Source organism: Schistocerca cancellata, chromosome 1, assembly GCF_023864275.1.
Source record: "Schistocerca cancellata isolate TAMUIC-IGC-003103 chromosome 1, iqSchCanc2.1, whole genome shotgun sequence".
Classification (NCBI taxonomy): Eukaryota; Metazoa; Arthropoda; class Insecta; order Orthoptera; family Acrididae; genus Schistocerca; species Schistocerca cancellata.
In genome coordinates, this window is record NC_064626.1 from 492,188,242 (window position 1) to 492,208,202 (window position 19,961).

General features: G+C 38.9%; 1 protein-coding gene across 1 annotated transcript in view; it reads right to left on the minus strand.

Annotated features, from left to right (window-relative positions):
- Positions 1-3,513: 3,513 nt before the first annotated feature.
- Positions 3,514-19,961, minus strand: part of LOC126177879 (protein kintoun) — a 92,218-nt gene continuing 75,770 nt past the window's right edge. The window contains exon 4 of the mRNA XM_049924489.1: positions 3,514-4,822. Coding sequence (XP_049780446.1) covers positions 4,441-4,822 — 382 coding nt within the window. The 3' untranslated portion in view covers positions 3,514-4,440. The remainder of the gene's footprint in view (positions 4,823-19,961) is intronic.

A 19,961-nucleotide genomic window follows, 5' to 3' on the forward strand; every position in this document is an offset into this window, starting at 1 on the left:
ATTTTGGTTAAATATGGTAACATTATTATTTACTAACTGTTGTGAGAAACTTGTGAGTTTTGGACCTCTTTAGCACCAGCCTGCCTGAACTTCTCATTGGACACTGATATTAGTCTAAAAAAGAAGTACATCCATGAGTACTAGTGTCCCCCCCTATGGATTTCGCTAACAACCCTGCCAGTTTACCTCCCCTTTCCTACTGAGGTGTAGGCCATGCCTTGTGAAATCCCCCCTATCAATAGCCTCGACAGGAACCAATCCAATGTCTGACAGAGTGACCGCCTTACGCAACTGATCTAACTCCATATTTACCCTTCTGACAGAGCGGTTCAACTGGGGCTGATCATGCCGTACAAAAGCAGGCACCAGCCCAACATTGGTATGGGTCGTTGCAGAGGCTATTTTCACCAGGTCACAGACAATACTGTAGCCCTGATCCCTATCAATACTGTTTCCCACTCCACCCACTATCATCACATGATCCTGCTTTGAGAAACCCTTGCACAAGGAACCTACATCCTCTACCACCTGGCTAAGACATACACTTGGCTTGAAAAAGTTTGTGACCTGGTACCTGTCACCTAATTTTTCCTGCAAAATCTGGCCCACACCTCTTCCATGGCTGCTACCTAGCAACAGAACTTTCCTCTTACTTTCTACTTTTTTTGAAACAGATGGTTTCCTAGTGAGATTCTGTTGCATCTTAACTACATCTATTTCTACTGGAGCCTCTTCCTTACTTAACTGTGGTAGCAGGCAAATCTATTGGTTGTGCCAATTGGGAAACTGTAAGACACTGTTCTCTTTCTGTGGCCCCTGTTCCCAGCTACCACTTCCCACCGCTGTTTACCCTCCTCCCCCCTTAACCTCCTCAGTTCTTCCCTCGCTTTGTTCAAATCAGCCTGAAGGGCTCTAATTTTCTCCTCCTGTTCAGCTATAATGCTATCTCTGGAGCAAACCCTACAAAAGAATGGAAGAGTCTCGTTTACTTCCCCAATTCCCATGCCGCTACAATTTCCCCAATGAAACCACCTGTCACAACAGCTGCACAAAACCCCTGAACCAACTTTCCTACTGCAGCTCACGCACTTAGTATCCATGGTAGTTTAGAAATTAGTTAAGACATTTACTAAGTGATAATGATAATATATTAAATACATTTGTAAAAGGACACTAAATATGTTTTGGAAAGTAGTATGTAGGTAAACTATTAGCAAATGCACTTAAATTTGTGGTATAATGCTAAATATGCACGTTCAAAAATTAGGCCTAAACAGCCGAATGTAACCGAAACGAACTTTTTGCGATTACTGGAACAATACGCAAATAAAAGAATAACCTTTAATGGTGATCTTGAAAAGCACCCTAATGAACGTATTTAATCAGTTAAACTATAGCAAATGCACTTACAATTGTGGTATAATGCTAAATATGCACACTCAAAAAAATTAGGCCTAAGCAGCAGTAAGTAAACAAACAAACTTTTCACGATTACTGGAACACTACACGCAAATAAAAGAAAAACTTTTAATGGTGAGCTTGAAGAGTACACTAAAGAATGTATTTACTTAGTTAAAAATGTTCAGCTACAATTAACTACAACCTAAATTACTTATCTTTCATGAGAGCTCTGTCTCCATAGGTGCGGCCTTGAGCTGGGCTACCAACCTCTGGTCATGCCTATGTCTGTTTCACAAGTCAGACAGATGTAAAGGTCTACAGTACCATTCTGACTTGAATGAGAAGTTCAGTACACCCCTCTCCATGTATTCCCAGTGGCACGTTAGGGGACATGTGGGTTCATTGAATGGCACAGACAAAATGAGCATTACCTTTTCATTAGTTTCCAGACACATAGTTTATCCTGATCTGTCAGCATATGACTAATTTAACTTTGACATATTAGAACATGTTTAGAGAAACACCATACGAACAACAAAATATTCCCAGTAGAGAGTCAGCTGTAACTGAAGAGACAATAACAGATGTCAGACTGCTGTCTCCTAAAGTTAACAGTTCAGATTTGATTTTCAGTTTAGCATACAAAAATTTCATATATATTACCACAAAACTTGCCTTGTGGGCAGCATCTCATGGCAGCACAATTAAATTTACACTAAAGATTTCTCTGTAATTCAAATTTTAGGCAGCTTTTAGTATCTAACACTGTGTGTACATGATCATCAGAAAAGAACAAACTTATGCACTTTTCTCTTAATACTTCATGAAGTGACTTTTAATTTTGTTGGTATTTTGTTGCAAACAGTCATTTTCAGGAGTTTAACTGTGGACAAGTTAAATTTGTTGACTCCCCCATTCCTTCCATCAAAACTTCGCATCTTTGTGCACACAACTGTGGAGCCTGTTGAGTATTTTTCACCTTGAATGTAGATACGTTGGAGTGATTTCTTTTAAATGTATTTCTATTTGTATGTCATTTAACAAGTCTAGTGAAAACCAGTTAACACTATACTGCTGTTAGCACCCACTCAGACATTTCCATTAAGTGCCCAATACTTGTGCTAGCAGAATTTTGTTCCCTAAGTTAGTTACCATACTGTTTTTGTCATTTTCATTTATTTATTGATTTGCTCTTTTTCTCAGCAGAAAAATTCACACCTATTATTTTAGATGTTCAGATAAAGGTTTTTAATATTCCACTGCTTCACATGGCAATCAAATCCTATGACTTACAATCAAATATAAAAGAAGCCTTTACTATGTTATGTTACATTCTCATCAATGCTCTCCTCCACACAGTTTTATCATTCAGTTCAATGATATCAATCAGCTCAAAATGTCCATTTTCACGCGATTAAAAGATATTTGCAATAACTAAGCGAAATTAAACAAACAACTAGTTCAGTGAACAAAGTAAGGATATCCTTTGTTACAAAATAAATCAAAACAAATAATGTAATGGGCTGTTCTACCAGGATTTCAAATAGCTACTTCACATATAGCAGAAGATTTTTAATGTGTTATTGCATAGCTACACTTCACACTTCACCTTCTTAACAGTCTACCTTCCAAAATGTACTTCAGACTCAAATTTTAAACCAAAAGATTCTACATTTTTCCTTATTCTTCTTTTAAAGTCAGTAACTGAAAGAACTGAATAGTATGAGGTTAAATTAGTATTCAATGTATGCCAAAACGTCTACAAATCACAGTCCTTGTAAAATGTCGACATTTTAGAAAATGTAATTAGAAATATTCTCAAAATATTTGTGGTGAGTGCTACATGACACGGAAATGCACTACTTATTGATGTAATTTAAATAAAACGAGACATGCAGCACAGCAAGACCACTTTCTAGTACCATTTCTCTAAAGTTACAGGAAACAATAGGCACAACCTAAACCTCACAAAGAGATAAACATTAAATTGTACTTACCAGATGAGCATCAGTCTCAAATTTCATGCACAAATAAAAAGGAAGAAATAAAGTGAATGTATCAGAGGTGGTCTTCATACGCTCAACATACATACTGATATAATGCAAAAAAGGATCCATTTTATGTAACTTTAATAGTGTCACAAAAATACAAAGGAATGTTTGCCTAACAACTTTACACCAGGAAAACACAGGACAATTTTCGTTTTAACAAAGTGAACATTCATTGAAGTTTCTGAAGTTGAACATGAAGTCAGTACACAACATCTGATTTAACAACTGCTGTACTGAATTGAATAATGTTCCCAAACACAAGATAACACTCAAACTATTAACAAAATGCCTGTAGTAGACAAGCTGAACTGAAAACTTAGGCAGAATTTATATAATGATAACTACTCCTATGCTATCTGATAGCAATACAACCAATTTTTATTCACTGAAGCAATGCATCATACTGTGTGATAGTAATTTTTTAGGCAGCTAAACAGTATGAATCTTTTTCATTGCATGTTTTATAAGGTGAAATCATCAAATTATAATCAGCTGCATTTTCTCAAAGTGATTGTGATTGTGATTATTACAAACTGTAAAACTATTTTTGTACTCTTAACAGTGAGATCTCTGGTGGTAGATTACATATAGCCACCCTGAAGAAAAATACATGTAAAACTTCCATGGTCTATAACAATGTAGCACCTAATAGTCAGAACAATCATACTAGTTTAAGTAAATCACCTTACATGATTTGTGGGATGTATTGGAAAAGAAAAGGAAACAATCACAGTGCAGACAGTCAACTTCCTATAAGCCTATTTCCTTTTTCCTACATCCTCATACACAAAAGCACCAGGTAAAAGTAATACAAACTACAATAGTTGTTTAACATAAATAAATCTATTAATACAAATACTGAAAAACAGATACAAAACAAATGTTTATACCCAATTAATTTTATTCATACAACACACACTATCTCACATTACGATACTCTCCTCATTTGTTTGAAGCAGCTACATTCTCAATGGGCGAACTACATCAGCTACATACTCAACTGGTGAACTAGATCATTTGCCAACTGAATATGAGAAACTGCAGATGTGGCATGCACAGTGCTTTGCTCGAAAGAGGTACTAGCTTTGTTTTGACACTGCACTGCTGCTGATGATGATAATGATGGCTTTGCATCATCTTCTCCCTCATTATGCTGCCTGTCTGTAGTTCCCATATTTGATTTTGCTTCACACTGTTTGTGAAATTCATCATTTTCTATGTCATTATTTGACTCCAACTCCTTGTCCCTCTCTTTCTCTGTTTCACCTTCAGAATTCTCACTTTCACTTGCTCGGCGTTCTTGAGCACGTTTTTTATTGCGTATTTTTCGCTGGTTCTTCTTTCGTTGTCCAAGAATACTGGAATTATTCCTGTAATATAAAAATTAACATAGTTATCTTCATTAACCAAACAACAAATGTAAGCCATCCTTGTAGATTATTGGATTTCATGGAGCAGCTTTTAATTACATATATTCTTAATGCAACCCTTAGCAACGTGTGTCAATATGCTCGCCTCCCAATAGTAAGACAAAAACCAAGGAATTGGTTAAAATCAAATGATAACCAGCATAACAGCAATACACAGATATACACAAAGACAAAATTCTACTTCAATTCATTATCATTCAGTGATATTTTTTTTATTTTAGACTCCACTGTTTTTTACTAATAATAGGATAACTTATATGGAATTCTAATTATTACAGCATAAACCTATGTTATCAACAGTAACTGTAATTTTTTATTAATGAACATAAAGGCAATGGCACTTCTCTTATACTTTAAAATGAGATCACAACTGTCGATAATGCAACATGCTACATTTTATACCCTCTCGGCGTTTGTCAATTACTTCTTAGCGTTTATTGACGGTAGTTGTGTGCAGGAAAACATTTATACAATAAGACTGTGAGTAAACATTTTGCCATTATTGGCCTACATTGTTGTTTAGTACATGTAAAGACAAATGATCAAGTTTTAGATCACTGGAAGGAAACGGAATCGTCTGCTGACACAGTTGTAATGAAACCAATTCAATAATAGCATCCAGTAGTGGAGTTTGTGAGTGAATTTATTTACATGTCAAGTTCCAAAGGACCAAACTGAGGAATAAATCTGCAAGGTCATGGAACATGTCATTACATGACATTACAACATAAAAGAAAAAACAGATACAAATAAAATATTTATGAACCCAAAAAAAGTCAAGCCATAAGTTTAAGTAAACACAATCAACAATATAACGTAAGAATCAGCTTAATTTTCCAAAGAACTCCTCAACAGAATAGAAGGAGTGACCCATGAGGAAACTCTTCAGTTTTGATTTGAAAGCACATGGATTACTGCTACAATTTTTGAATTCTTGTAGTAGCTTATTGAAAATGGATGCAGCAGTATACTGCACACCTTTCTGCACAAGAGTTAAGGAAGTCCGATCCAAATGCAGGTTGGATTTCTGCTGAGTATTAACTGAGTGAAAGCTGCTTATTTTTGGGAATAAGCTAATACTATTAACAAGAAATGGTAGTAAAGAATATACAGAGGCCATGTCAAAATACCCAGACTAGTGAACAGGGGTTGATACGAGGTTCGCGAACTTACACCACTTATTGCCCAAACCGCCCGATTCTGAGCCCAAAGTATCCTTTTAGAATGGGAGGAGTTACCCCAAAATACAATACGACATAAGTGAATGAAAATAAGCAAAGTAGACTAATTTTTGTGCTGAACGAGCACTTACTTCAGATACTGTTCCAGTAGTAAAAATGGCTGCATGAAATCTTCGAACAAGATCCTGAACGTGGGTTTTCCATGACAGTTCACTGTCTCCTAGATAGAAATTTGAACTATTCAATTTCAATAATGCCCGTAAAATTAAAACATCGGCTTTTGTTGAATTGTATGTTAGAAACTGTAAAAATGAAGTCTTACTGTGATTTTGTGTTAGTTTATTTTCTACAAGCCATGAACTGCACTATTTGAAACCAAGCCAATGTTGCACACAACATCCTTTACTAGCAAGCTAGTGTCATCAGTAAACAGAAATATTTTTGAGTTACCCATAATACTAGATGGCATATGTTTTATATAAAAAAGCGAGTGGCCACAACACTGATTCGTGGGGCACCCTCCCATTTGACCATACCCCACTCAGACCCCACATCAGAGCCAATCTCAACACTGTGAATAATGACCTTTTGCTGTCTGTTGTTAAAGTAAGAGGTAACCAATTGTGAGCTACTCCCCATATTCCATAATAGTCCAACTTCTGGAGCAATACTTTGTGATCAACACAATCAAATGCCTTAGTTAAATCAAAAAATATGCCTAGCATTTGAAACCTTTTGTTTAACCCAGGGCTTCACAACATACGTGCTCGCGGAGCAAGCTGTGAGCAGAAAGGCGCGAGCACGGAGCAGTGCGAGCACACTACCCCCACTACCAGACCAGAGCTGAGAGTGGGGAGAGTCACGTGGGGCACACAACAGCTGCCGCCAGTTAATGTAAATCCGCAGCCACCTGCAGGGATATCACTCACAAATTATTACTGCGACAATTGAAACAAATAAAGGAGAATGTACACATGCCACATAATTTTATTAGCTTAGTGTATGCCTCTACATTTGTACTAATTTGTGAACTATTACACAATAAAAGGTGTCACTGAAGTGTGAGATTCTTGGTTATCTTGTACTTTTTGCCCTCTACAATTGCGTCTATGTTCGGAGTAATTGTTCTTGAGCATCGTAGGCGCAGCGTGCAGTTTAAATTTTGATCAGACAATGCGTTTCTCAGGCGCGTCTTGTTACATTTCATTGCAAAGAGCAGTTGTTCACAAACTTTCGTGGAACCGAACATTGATATTATTGTAGCCGCCAGTTTGTGCAAACGAGGAAATCTATCCTGAGGAAAGTGTCTGTAGAATTCCAAAATGTTTTTCTTGTTCTAAAATTTGTCTCTGTATGCTCCGTCACACTGCAGGTCAATAACTTCTAGTTGCAGCTCAGGACGAATCTCTTCAATATTCGCTGAATATGGAGAGGAGAACAGATCAAAATCACTGTCTAGTGCTGTCAGATCTTGAAAGCGTTGATCAAATTCTTCCTTAAGGGCAACTAAACTATGGGAATAACGTTCACAGTCTTTGTGAACATCTTGCATGGATGATAATTTAGGAAAATGAGCTAGATTTTCTGTTTCCAGCTGACTCACCCAAAGTGTCAATTTCATTTTAAAAGCTCGTATTCGATCTATGAAATGAGTAATTAGCAGATCTTTAGCTTGCAGTGGAATGTTCAAAGCATTCAGATGGCTAGTTAAATCTGCTAAGAACGCGAGATCACATTTCCATGAAGGCTCTTTCAATTCAGGAACACACATGTTATTTATTTCCATGAACATATTTATCTCATCTAATAGGAAAAAAAATCGATTTAATAATTCGTCACGACTAAGCCAGCGGACCTCGCTGTAATAAGGCAGGCTGCCACACTGGCTTTCTACATCCTCAAGAAAGCTTTTAAATTGCCTGTGTTGTAGCCCATGCTTCCTTATATAATTGGTTGTACGAACAACAACACTCATTACATTTTTTAGAGTGATACTCTTTGCACATAAGTTTTCCTGGTGGATCACACAGTGAACGCCCCATATTTCATTCGGCATGGTCAGTTTTTGCATTTTCTCCTTCAACAGCGCAACGAAACCTGATTATTTCCCTGTCATCGCTGGTGCACCGTCTGTAGACACTGAAACTAAAGAATTCCACGACAATCCTATTTTTTCAACACTTTCTTCAATACTACTTAAAATATCACCTCCGGTTGTAGTGTTTTCACGGCTACTACATCGAGGAGCTCCTCCCTCACCTGAAGATATCTTTTAACACCTCTAATAGATATGGCAAGCTGTGCTGCTCCAGTGATATCAACACTTTCGTCCAGAGCTATAGAATAAGCCATAAAATCTCTACAGATATTTGCAAGCCTGCTCTGGACGTCGTCTGCCATGTTCTGTATGCGACGCATAATGGTCACGTTAGATAATGGCACATTCCGAAACTGTTCAACTTGAAATGGACACAAATGCTCCGCTGCAACTACCAAACATTCTTTTATTAAATCGCCATCAGTGAAGGGGCGCAGGGATTTTGCTAAAAGCAAAGCAATTTTGTAACTCACTCCGAGAGCTGCCTCAGTTTATTTTTCTTCGTCGTCCGGATCTTCTTCGGATAGCTTTCTTTTAAGTTTAATAACTTCCTGTGCATGATCTGGTCCATCACATTTTCCACTTCCATAGTCTTTCGCGTGGTACGACATAATGTCGCTGCAAATTAAATTTCCTAACAGAATTCAGCGTTTTGTGACATACTAAACATTTTGCAACACCATCTTTTTCTGTAAACAGATACAATTCCTCCCAACTGCGAAAGCATGGTTGGGGTTACACAATGGCGACTTGACATGATTCTTAACCAGTGAAGTGACTGTTAGAGCTGATCGTAGTACTTTAAACGTTACACAGTCGTTGCGATTTCAATAGGCAAGCTGCGGCCCTATTCAAACGTGCGCGTGCATTTCCCCTCCCTCCCTACTCCGTGACCTTGCACCTGCTCGCGAGCACATGCCTGAGCAGACGCGAGTACTCGTGCTCAAAACCGGCCGGTTGTTAAGCCCTGGTTTAACCCATCCAGTACCTCACAGAGAAAAGAGAATATAGCATTTTTCAGTTGTTAAACAACTTCTAAAGACAAACTGTATATTTGATATCAAATTATGTGATATAAAATGATCACTTATTCTTACATACACAACCTTTTCAATAACTAAAGCGGCTTTAATCGTTCAAGAAACTGACCATTCCTAAAGGAAAAATTACAAATATGGCTAAGTACAGGGCTAACATGTGCAGCATAGTACTTTAATATTCTGCTAGGCACTCCAACATATCCATGAGAGCCCTTAATGTTCAGTGATTTAATTATTAACTCAATCTCCCCCTTGTCTGTATCACAGAGGAGTATTTCAGACATCAATGAAGGAAAGGCATTTGCCAAGAGAGTTATACGATTCCCTGTAGAAACTGAATTTTTATGTAATTCACCAGCAATCCTCAGAAAATGTTTGTTAAATACTGTACATATATCAGATTTATCAGTAACAGAAATATTTTTACTATGAACTGACCTTATATGGTGACCTTGTGCTGCTGACCAGACACTTCCTCCACAACTGACCATATGGTTTTAATTTTATCCTGTGAATTAGCTATTCTATTTGCGTATCACATACTCTTTGCCTTCCTAATAACATTTTTAAGCACCTTCCAATACTGTTTGTAATGGACTACTGTACCTTGACTGTGACTACTTCTAACATTTTGATGCAATTCCCGCTTTGTTCTACATGACATCCTTATCCCACTAGTCAGCCACCCAAGCTGCCTTTTATTGCTAATACCCCATTTAGAATGTTCTAATGGAAAGCAGCTCTCAAAGAGCATGAGAAATGTGTTAAGGAAAGCATTATATTTATCATCTATGTTATTGGCATTATAAACATCCCGCCACTCTTGTTCCTTGACGAAGCTTAAAAAACTCTTTATTGCCATTGGATTAACTTTCCCACATATTTTGTAATTACTTGCAACATTTGTTTGAGTACAAAAGCCTTTTCATGTTAAAATTTAAGCATCATGGTTTGAAAGGCTATTCACCCTTCTACTAACAGAATGTCCATCTAGTAATGCAGAATGAATAAAAATATTGTCTATAGCTGTGCCACTGCACCCTAGTTGGAAAAAACACAGTCCGCATCAGATCATCTGAATTTAGGAGAGCTACCAACATCCTTTTTCTTGCACAATCATATACAGAATTAATATTGAAGTCATTACACATAACTAATTTGTGGTACTTCCTATAAAGTGAATCAAGAACACACTATAGCTTGAACAGAAATGCTCTGAAGTCAGAGTTAGGGGGCCTTTAATTAACAAAAATTAGAATTTTAGTTTCACTAAATTCAACTGCTCCCACACAACATTCAAATATGTGTTCAGAGCAGTGCCATGATATGTCTATGGGCTCATGTTTTACGTACTTGGCCACTCCTCCACTCTGCAAGGAACTCCTGGAAAAACAGCCAGCTAATTTGAATTCTGGTAAAGGAAGCCTCTGAATTGTCAAATTATATAAGTGGTGCTCCAATATACCAACAATTTCAGAGTCAACATCTATAAGCAGTTCACTAACTTTATCTCTAATATTTTGATGAAATATGCTAATTCCTTCTGTACTTTGAAACATGACGTCCTCTGAAAGTGATTCCTTTGTTAGGGGGACTTCCTTTAAGCAGGTAAACCTATCAGCTGATTTCAGTCTAAAAAAGGTGCAGATCTAACACCAACTACTATGGGAACGTTTCCATGAGTGATCCCACCACGACCCATTACACTGTCACCTATAAGCTCTACCAGCTTCCCCTTCCCATATCTATTGAGGTGCAGGCCACGCCTAGTGAAACCTGATCTACTGATAGACTCAACTGGCTCCACTGGAATGTGACCCATGCCTTCTGCCATCAGTGCCTTCTCCAGCCCCATGTTAATGCATCTAACAGTTGCATTAAGATGAGGCTAATCATGACACTGAAACAGTTGCACAAAATGCACATTAGTGCTACCATTTTGAGTAGCTTTCTTTACCAGGTCACCACTTACACCATATTCCCCGTCCCTATCAAGATTACTCCCTGCTCCTCCCAGTATCATTACCTGATCCTCCTCCGTAATTCGTACATAACTCCCCTATGCTGTCAGTCACCTGAACCAACCCTACACTAGGCGTCACAATGGTGGTAAACATGGTACTCACTCCTCAACACTTCCCGCAACTGCTGGCCCACATCTCTACTGTGTGAACTACCTAGCAGGAGAACCTTCTTCTTTCTGTTAGGCTTTTCAACTGACTTAGGCCTCCTAACTGCTGAGGACTGCTGCATGTTTCCTACACCTACAGCTATAAGAGGCTTCCCTCCACTTAACTCTGACAGTTGATCAAATCTATTGCCTATATGCAAAGTACAACTGTCTGAATTCCTCCTCCTCCTAGCTGCCTTCTTGCCAACTGCCAGTTCCCATTCCCCAGCACCCTTCACCCTCCTCAACGTATCTAGTTCCTCCTTTGTGTATTGTAACTGCACCTGCAGTGCACATATCTTAGGCTCCTGCTCCTCTATCAACTTAGAAACCACAGATTCTGCATTCCCAGGAGATGATCTCACTAGAATGCCCACTGGCTTCCCCAGAGCATCCCCCCCCCCCCCCCCAATGAAAATACTTTGAACAAATACCACACCGAACCCACTGTTCATTCCTATGGGACCAAACTGCTGAGGTCACTGGTCTCTAGACTTACACACTACTTAAACTAACTTACGCTAAAGACGACACACACACCAATGTCTGAGGGAGGACTCGAACCTCCAGCGGGAGTGCCACACTTCTCACTCATGGGAAAATTTTACAGTTACTGAAAATAACTAAACATCTAAGTCACCTGAGTTCAGTTACACCAGTACAACTATTCATAGAACTAACAATAGCGTTCTCAAAATTCTCTCTCTACTAAGAAAACAACAACTTTTATCAATACTACTAAACTACAACTAATACCAATACCCACAAAACTTATTAGCTAAAACCAAAAATTCTAGCAGCCACTGGAACACTCAATGAAGTTAAAAACAGTGAATGAAAATTTTACTGAAATATTTCACTAGAAACAATAAGAAATGTCAGCTGAAAACTAAATCACAAAATTTACTAAACAACTTCAATTCATATAAAACCCTAAAAAACACAGCGAGCAAACGTTTCCAAAAGTTTGTTAAATGGTTATTTCACCACAAACAGCATGAAACACCATTGAAAACTATTAAATTTAATAACTGCACAACAGTGCACAAAAAACTTTGTCAGTACTTAGCTTTATAACCGCGAAATGTAAACACACTGCTGAGGCATGAGACTTGGATGAATGGTGTAAGCACACTCATGAATAACAGACCACTCGAATCAATAACACAGAGAAAAAGACTGAGATTAATGAAAATCCACTAATAAGTTACTTTTAAAGCAAATAGAAGACTTTATTCAGTGTAGCACAATAAAACAGAGAAAATGCAAGTAAACTATGACAGCGTTCAAAGGCACTACAATGGATGAAGTTTTAGACATTATAAATAACGATTATTTTGAAGGACTGATTGGTGAAGACAATGAAAATGTTGATGTGGTTTTTTTCCCTCTGGCTCTGATGTGTTGACAGATGAAGATGAGGCAGATGATGGTGCAACACATACTGCGAATGTTCTGGATGTTCGTGGATCAGTGGAAGTTCATTTTCAAAGTACTATAAATATGTGTTTGGGGACTGCAAATAATGAAGTAATGGGTGTTGAAGATAGAGTACACACAAGAAAATAGGGGAAACCTTGCAGCCAACAGCCGCCTTACAATAAAATTGAGCCAATATGCTGCAACTCCTAAAAATTACATTTCAGTTTATGCAGGTCCAGAAGAAATGCAAAACAAAATAAAGAATCATGCAAATTGTTCTAAAATTGTATATGACTTCTTTTCTGGCAGAAAGAGCAGAGAGCATTCCAACACTTACCATTTTCGCCAGGGTAGCACATACTTCCACCAGAAATGCATTACTGGTCTGAAGACAATGAGTTAGGACTGGAAATAGTCAAGAAAGCTATATTGCAAAACACAAATCAGAAGATAAAATCTCTACTTCACTTCAATGATAATGATCAAGTTCATGACAGCAAACATGATATTGGATTCAAGGTTAGACCGCTAATTACAAAAGATGAATGAGTCCTTCCAGCAGGTTGGTACATTTTCAGAAAATTTGAGTGTCAATGAAAAGATTGTGAGGTATTATGGCCATTATACACCAAAACAGTTCATTCGAAGTAAGCCAATTCGATTTGGATACAAATGATGAGCTCTGTGTGCTTCTAATAGTTACAATTTCAATTTCGATTTATACTGCGAGAAGGAAGTGACAAAAATATTGGCCTTGGTGTTGGATCTAGGGCATGGTAAATACGCTTGAGTGTATTGAAAATCCTCAAGGTCATCTACATCTATTCCACTAGTCAAGATCTCTTGCTGTGTCTGTGAAACATTGGATTTTGGGCAACAGGTGCAGTGTGAGGAAACAGAACTGAAAAGTGTCTTCTTCAAGAAACAAAGCAATTGGAAAAATTGCCTTGTGGCATTTATGACTTTGCCTTTGATACAAGTAGTATAATCCTGCTTGTCAAATGGAATGATGATAAATGTATATGTGGAGACACACACTTCAGAAAGTAGATGGATCATCCCATTTATAAATCAGATGATTCCACTCATCTGAGTACTTTAAAAAAAATAAATCCTTTCTTTACTTATGTTATTTCACATTACTATATCATATAAACACCAAAAAACTTTGTCATTTCAAAAAAATGGGGGGGGGGGGGAGATGATGGGGAGGGAGGGACTGAGAAAGAATGGATTAATCTTCCTACGATTTTCGCTAATGCCAAAGCATTGAATGAGGCAGAAAGTCACACAAAAAATGCTGGTGTTACAAAGTAATAAGGAGCACTAGCAGAAATCTGCCTCAATCTGCCAATGTGAAGACACAGGCAATATACTGTACATCACTCAAAATTCAACAAAATATTTCATATATTACTCCTTCATAAAAACTCTCCTATGGCTTATAATTACAGTTTGACAAAACTTAGCAACAAAAACTGTATAGTGATCACTCCAAAGCCTAAATACAGGTTCCTGCTTGGAACAAACCATTACTGCTATCATGTTCACTCATGATCAAGGATAGAGATATCAAAACATGCTTCATAAATGCCAGGAAGAATATGGTAGTCATAATAGTATGGACACCTAATGTGACAGTTTTACATGGGGGATTTTGTGAACTGTGGTTCCGTAAGATACCAGTATGGGTCCGACCTGTAACATTTCATTTACAACTAGCGAACCTCAACATGCAATTATGTAGTAACCATTACCAAATGCTTTGTGTACTCCACTTTAGATTGTGTTGTATGTGGCTTATTATTTTCTTTTCTTATTCTGAAATGAGCAAAGAGACCATTCCTGGTCCATCATAGCTCTCCCAGTGGCAGTCTAAGTTCTTATTTGTTGACACTTGTGGTCAACTGCCATGTTAAAATGCATTATACGTTGACTGTTTTTGACAGAATGGGTTGGAATGGCTCTCTCTCTACTTTTTTAAAAAGAAAAAAAAAAGAACAGGATAATACAGTGAGGAAGAAATTTTTATTCTTGTTCTTATTCTCTCACCATATCAGCAATGCCCCTCATTCACTAAGTTTCCTTCCACTAATTTGGAGAACACACCAGGTGGTTATAATTAAACTGCAGCTACTCGCAGAGGTCCAGCACGGGCTGTAATCATCATATGGTAGATATTGTAATGCATTAATGCAGAACTGATTTATACTGGAAAAAATATTATCTCCAATTTTGGTCACCAGGTGAAGACCTGACACCGTGAATGCAAGAAATATGTACAGAAATGTTTCCATATGTAATGGATTAGGAATGGGATGTGGGCAGAAAAGGTCAAACAACAGAGAAAGGCATTACGTTGATTTTATTACTAACCACCTCTTACTCAATTTGAGCACTGGAGACATCAATGAGATGCTGCACCCATAAAGCGATGTGATAATCAGTTGCTTGCAGCAGTTCTGGTGGAATCTGAGCAACCCGTTCCTTTGTACTGCCCTCAGATGAGGTAGAGGGGAAATGTGTCCCTGGCAAACACTTTCCTTTCTTTTCTGATGGCCCCACAGCCAAAAGTCACACAGATTCAGATCAGGTGATCTTGCAGGCCACTCATCTGGAAAACCTATGGAGATAAAAAGTTTGTCGAAAGTTGCATTACACAGACCTTTCATTGGGCAAGTGACGTGTGGTGGTCTCCCATCTTGCATGAAAATTGTGGCTTCAACACAACTGGGCTCTTCCAAAGCAGGAATCACCTGCTGTACAAGGCGATGTCAATAACATGTAGACATTACAGTACACCGGATAGGTTCTTGGCTGTATTACCTTCAAAGAAGAACGGACCGAGAATAAAGGTGCTTGTGAATCCACACCACACAGCCACATACGATCAGTCCAATGGCTCTTTGGGCACAATATGTTGTTTAACAGTGCCCCAAATTCAGCAGTTCTGTGTATTCATTGCACTCTGTAGTGTAAAATATGCTTCATCACTCCATAAAATATTGCCTGGCCATGTGTCATCAACTTTGGTCTGTGACAGACACTGAAGAGCAAATTCACAATGTTGCTGGAGATAATGAGATTTCAGCTGCTACACCATCTGGACCTTGTGTAGGTACCAGTGTAAAATAGACTGCAATACTTTCCATACTGTTGACCACAGCATGGACAATTCTCTGACACTACATGAGCATAGCAGTACTAAAGGGGCTGTGCTGCATGGTCAGTTACAGTAATAGCAACCTTGTCAATAACTTCCACTGGGATAGGATGCCTTCCTCTTCCAGGTGTCACTCGAGATCCCCCATGTTTTCAAATTTCATTACAATCTTCCTTAAAGCATTTAATGAAATCGGAGCTCTTCTCAGATCTTTCACTCTGTGGTACTCTTTTAATACAGCACTGTAACGGCTGTCATTACATGAAACAGTTTCACAAATAACATCTCTTCTCCATAGCCACAGTGTTCACTCATGTTATGGCCTGTCAAATGACAGCATGGGTGTCATACTAACAGTGTGCAGCACCAGATTTGCACCTAGAGGCCACAACTGGAAATAATTTGTTTTCCAGCATAAATCAGTTGCACATTAGGATACCTACCAAGTATTGCTGCTGTACAATAATTACATCCCACACTGGACCTCCATAAGTACTGCACTTCCAGACATAGCCACATTGATTGTTAGTGACTTCTATGTATATGCCTACTTATTTCTTGATATGCCAAAACCACATGCTTCAAGGACATACAGTAAAACTGAACACTTACATCACAAATAATACAGATGACATAAAAGTGATACAGAGAAACTTGTTTGTCAAAGACAAGACATTGCATATGCTGAGTATAAACAACTGGCAGACAACCCAATTAAGAGAGATGATTTGACATTTAGACAAGTTTAGTCTGTTACTGCCACTACTGTTTAACTATGTCATCTCTGAAGCAATCATCTTAAACTTCACAGTCAAGGCTGCTCATACAATAATGTGTAGAGGAAAGGGCGGCACCAGACCTATGGACGTGGCATGGAGTTTTTTTAATATTTTGTAAAACAAGTGGTGACTTGTACATAGCCATAAAAAGTTTCAGTTCCAACCCTGCTAAAACCCCGTGTAATATCAACTTTTAAATCACTTTTTGAAAGAAAAATACATTTTTTTCCTTTCCCTGAGAGCTTGATTTCCATAATGAAGCCAAAAGGTCACACTCCAAAAGTAAAAATTTTTTGGGCCTCTATATGGTGCAGGCCACCATAAAGTAACACAATGTTCAGCTGTAAACAGAAATAAGGTATTAAGTACTAATATAAATTACTCATTATTAAACTGTTTTTCGCCATGACATGCACACATGTTCACAAGAATTTAGTTTAAATTAATTCCAGTCATGGAAGCTTGTATTTACAGGAACTGCACTGACTTAATGACAGTGCTAGAGAATTCCCTATGACACAAGTGCCATGTTCATCAGCAGTTTTATTCACAATTTACAGACTGGCTTTGCAGAAATAGTAAGTGTATAGCTATGCCAAAGGTACGAATTCCACCATAAAGAAAAAGCACCAGTTTAAAAAGGCAAGTGAAAAGCAATGAGTACATTAATATCATCAACTCAAGGTGCAAAACCTGCCCAATTCACCCACTCAACACTTCCTATTCCAGTCATGTCACAGGTTTATCCTCTGGGCAGAGGATGACTGCACTTTCTTGGACAACCATAAACATTTCAACAACACAACAATGTTTCTCTGTCGCATTTGACAGAGAAATATAACAATCACAAAGTAAAACAATTAGTTTGATGAGTAGGAAGTACTTCTTGACACAAAGTTGTTTATGAGAGTTATAAGTTGCCAAAAACAACGATCTGAACAGTGACTGAGGAACACCAATGTCTTCTACCACACGGAAGCAAACATGAACATGAGCATACAATTTATTTCAGACTCTATGAAGAGAAAAATCCAGTGCCTCTGTGGGCAAAACTATTATTATATAATATGATTTACTGTCTCAAAAGATGAAAATCGTGCACTCAAGAAAAGCAAATCATGGTGATGATTTTATGGGACTGTAGCAACATTTACTGATGGTCTGTAGCAAAAAAACACTTTACTGAATGCAGAGAATTTCAAAAATTTGATATACAGTAGTACTGAAAATTCTTGAAGGATGTAAATAACTTAGGAGTAAAGGAGGCCACTAACTGAATAGCAGAAGGTCTCAAGTCACTGACATACACATCCATACAAAATTGCTAGCATGCACGCACCCCCCCCCCCCCCCCCCCCACACACACACACACACACACACACACACACACATTATCGGTGGCCTCCTTTATTCCTAAATTACAAATCTATTGTATCACACAAGGTAAACTCATGGTGGGAATATTAACAAAGTAGGAAAAGACAGATTGCTATACACTATAAAAAAGACACGTCAAGTTATGTATAGGCACAATTAAAAGACTCTCACATACAGCTTTCGGCCACAGCCTTCATTAGTTAAACACACACACACGTAAGCACACCTCACGCATGCACAACCACCATCAAAGACACCAACCACTTCCTTCACCAAATCTCCACTGTCCCCATCACTAAGGTATATAAACTAATGTGTAGCACAGCCATGGGCACCTACCTTCCTTGCCTCCCAAAACACCAGACCTGTAGTCTAATGGTTCAAATGGTTCTGAGCACTATGGGACTTAACATCTATGGTCATCAGTCCCCTAGAACTTAGAACTACTTAAACCTAACTAACCTAAGGACATCACACAACACCCAGTCATCACGAGGCAGAGAAAATCCCTGACCCCGCCGGTAATCGAACCCGGGAACCCTGGCGTGGGAAGCAAGAACGCTACCGCATGACCACGAGCTGCGGACCACCTGTAGTCTGGGTCAGGTGCATTGATAATATCTTCATTATCTGGACTGAGGGCTACGACACCTTATCTTCATTCCTTCACAACTACAACACCTCCCCCCAACCAGTTCACGTTGTCCTCCTCAATGCAGATGTTGACCACCTCCTCTCTGATGGCTCCATTTGCACCTCTGTCCAGATTAAGCCCACCAACCACCAACAGTAGCTGCATTTTGACTGCTGTCATCCTTTTCACATCAAAAAATTCCTCCCATATAGCCTGGCTACCCAAGGATGGCATATCTGCAGTTACAAAAACTTCCTTGTTCAATATGCTGAAGGCCTCACCAATACATTTACAGACAGGCACTATCCCCCATACCTAGTCTGCAAACAGACCGCCCCTGTCATTTCCCTTCACACCCGCAATCCTCCCACTACCGCCAAGGACCAGCCACAAAGGAGTATCCCCTTCATCACCCTGTGCCACCCCAGACTGGAACAACTGAACCACATCCTTTACCAGTGCTTGGACTACATGTCATCACACCCTGAAATGAGGTACACCCTACCTTAGTTACCTCCCACTGCCCCTAAAGTGGTGTTCCATAACCCACCCAATTTCCACAATATCCTGGTCCATCCGCATGCCATGCTCAATCCCAACCCCTTGCCACACGGATCACATCCCCGTGGAAGACCCAGGTCCAAAACCTGCCCAATTCACCCACTCAACACTTCCTATTCCAGGCATGTCACAGGTTTATCCTACCCCATCAGGGGCTGGGACACCTGTGAAAGCAGCCATGTCATTTACCAGCAATCACTGCACAGCTGTTTATATTGGTATGACAACCAACCAGCTGCCACCAGGATGAATGGCCACTGCCAAACTGTCGCCAAGAGCAAATAAGGATACCCTGTGGCACAGCATGCAGCTGAACATAACACAATTTATTTCAATGGCTGCTTCACTACCTGAGCCGTCTGGATCCTTCCCTCCACCACCAGCTTTTCTGAACTGCGCAATTGTGAGTTATCCTTACAACACATTCTCCACTCTCATAATTTTCCCAGCCTCAACCTATGGTAACATACTGTCCCCACACAGTCCACCCAACAGTTTCCAACCCTTCTGTCCTATTATCTCCAGTGCATTCTCGTCTCCCACCCTGCTCATTTGCACTCTTCTGCCAAGGCATCTGCCCATCTTAGCCCATTCCTCTCCTTTTTTGCTCCTTTTTCCCCCATCTCCATGCCACATAACCTCCTGTTGCTGCAC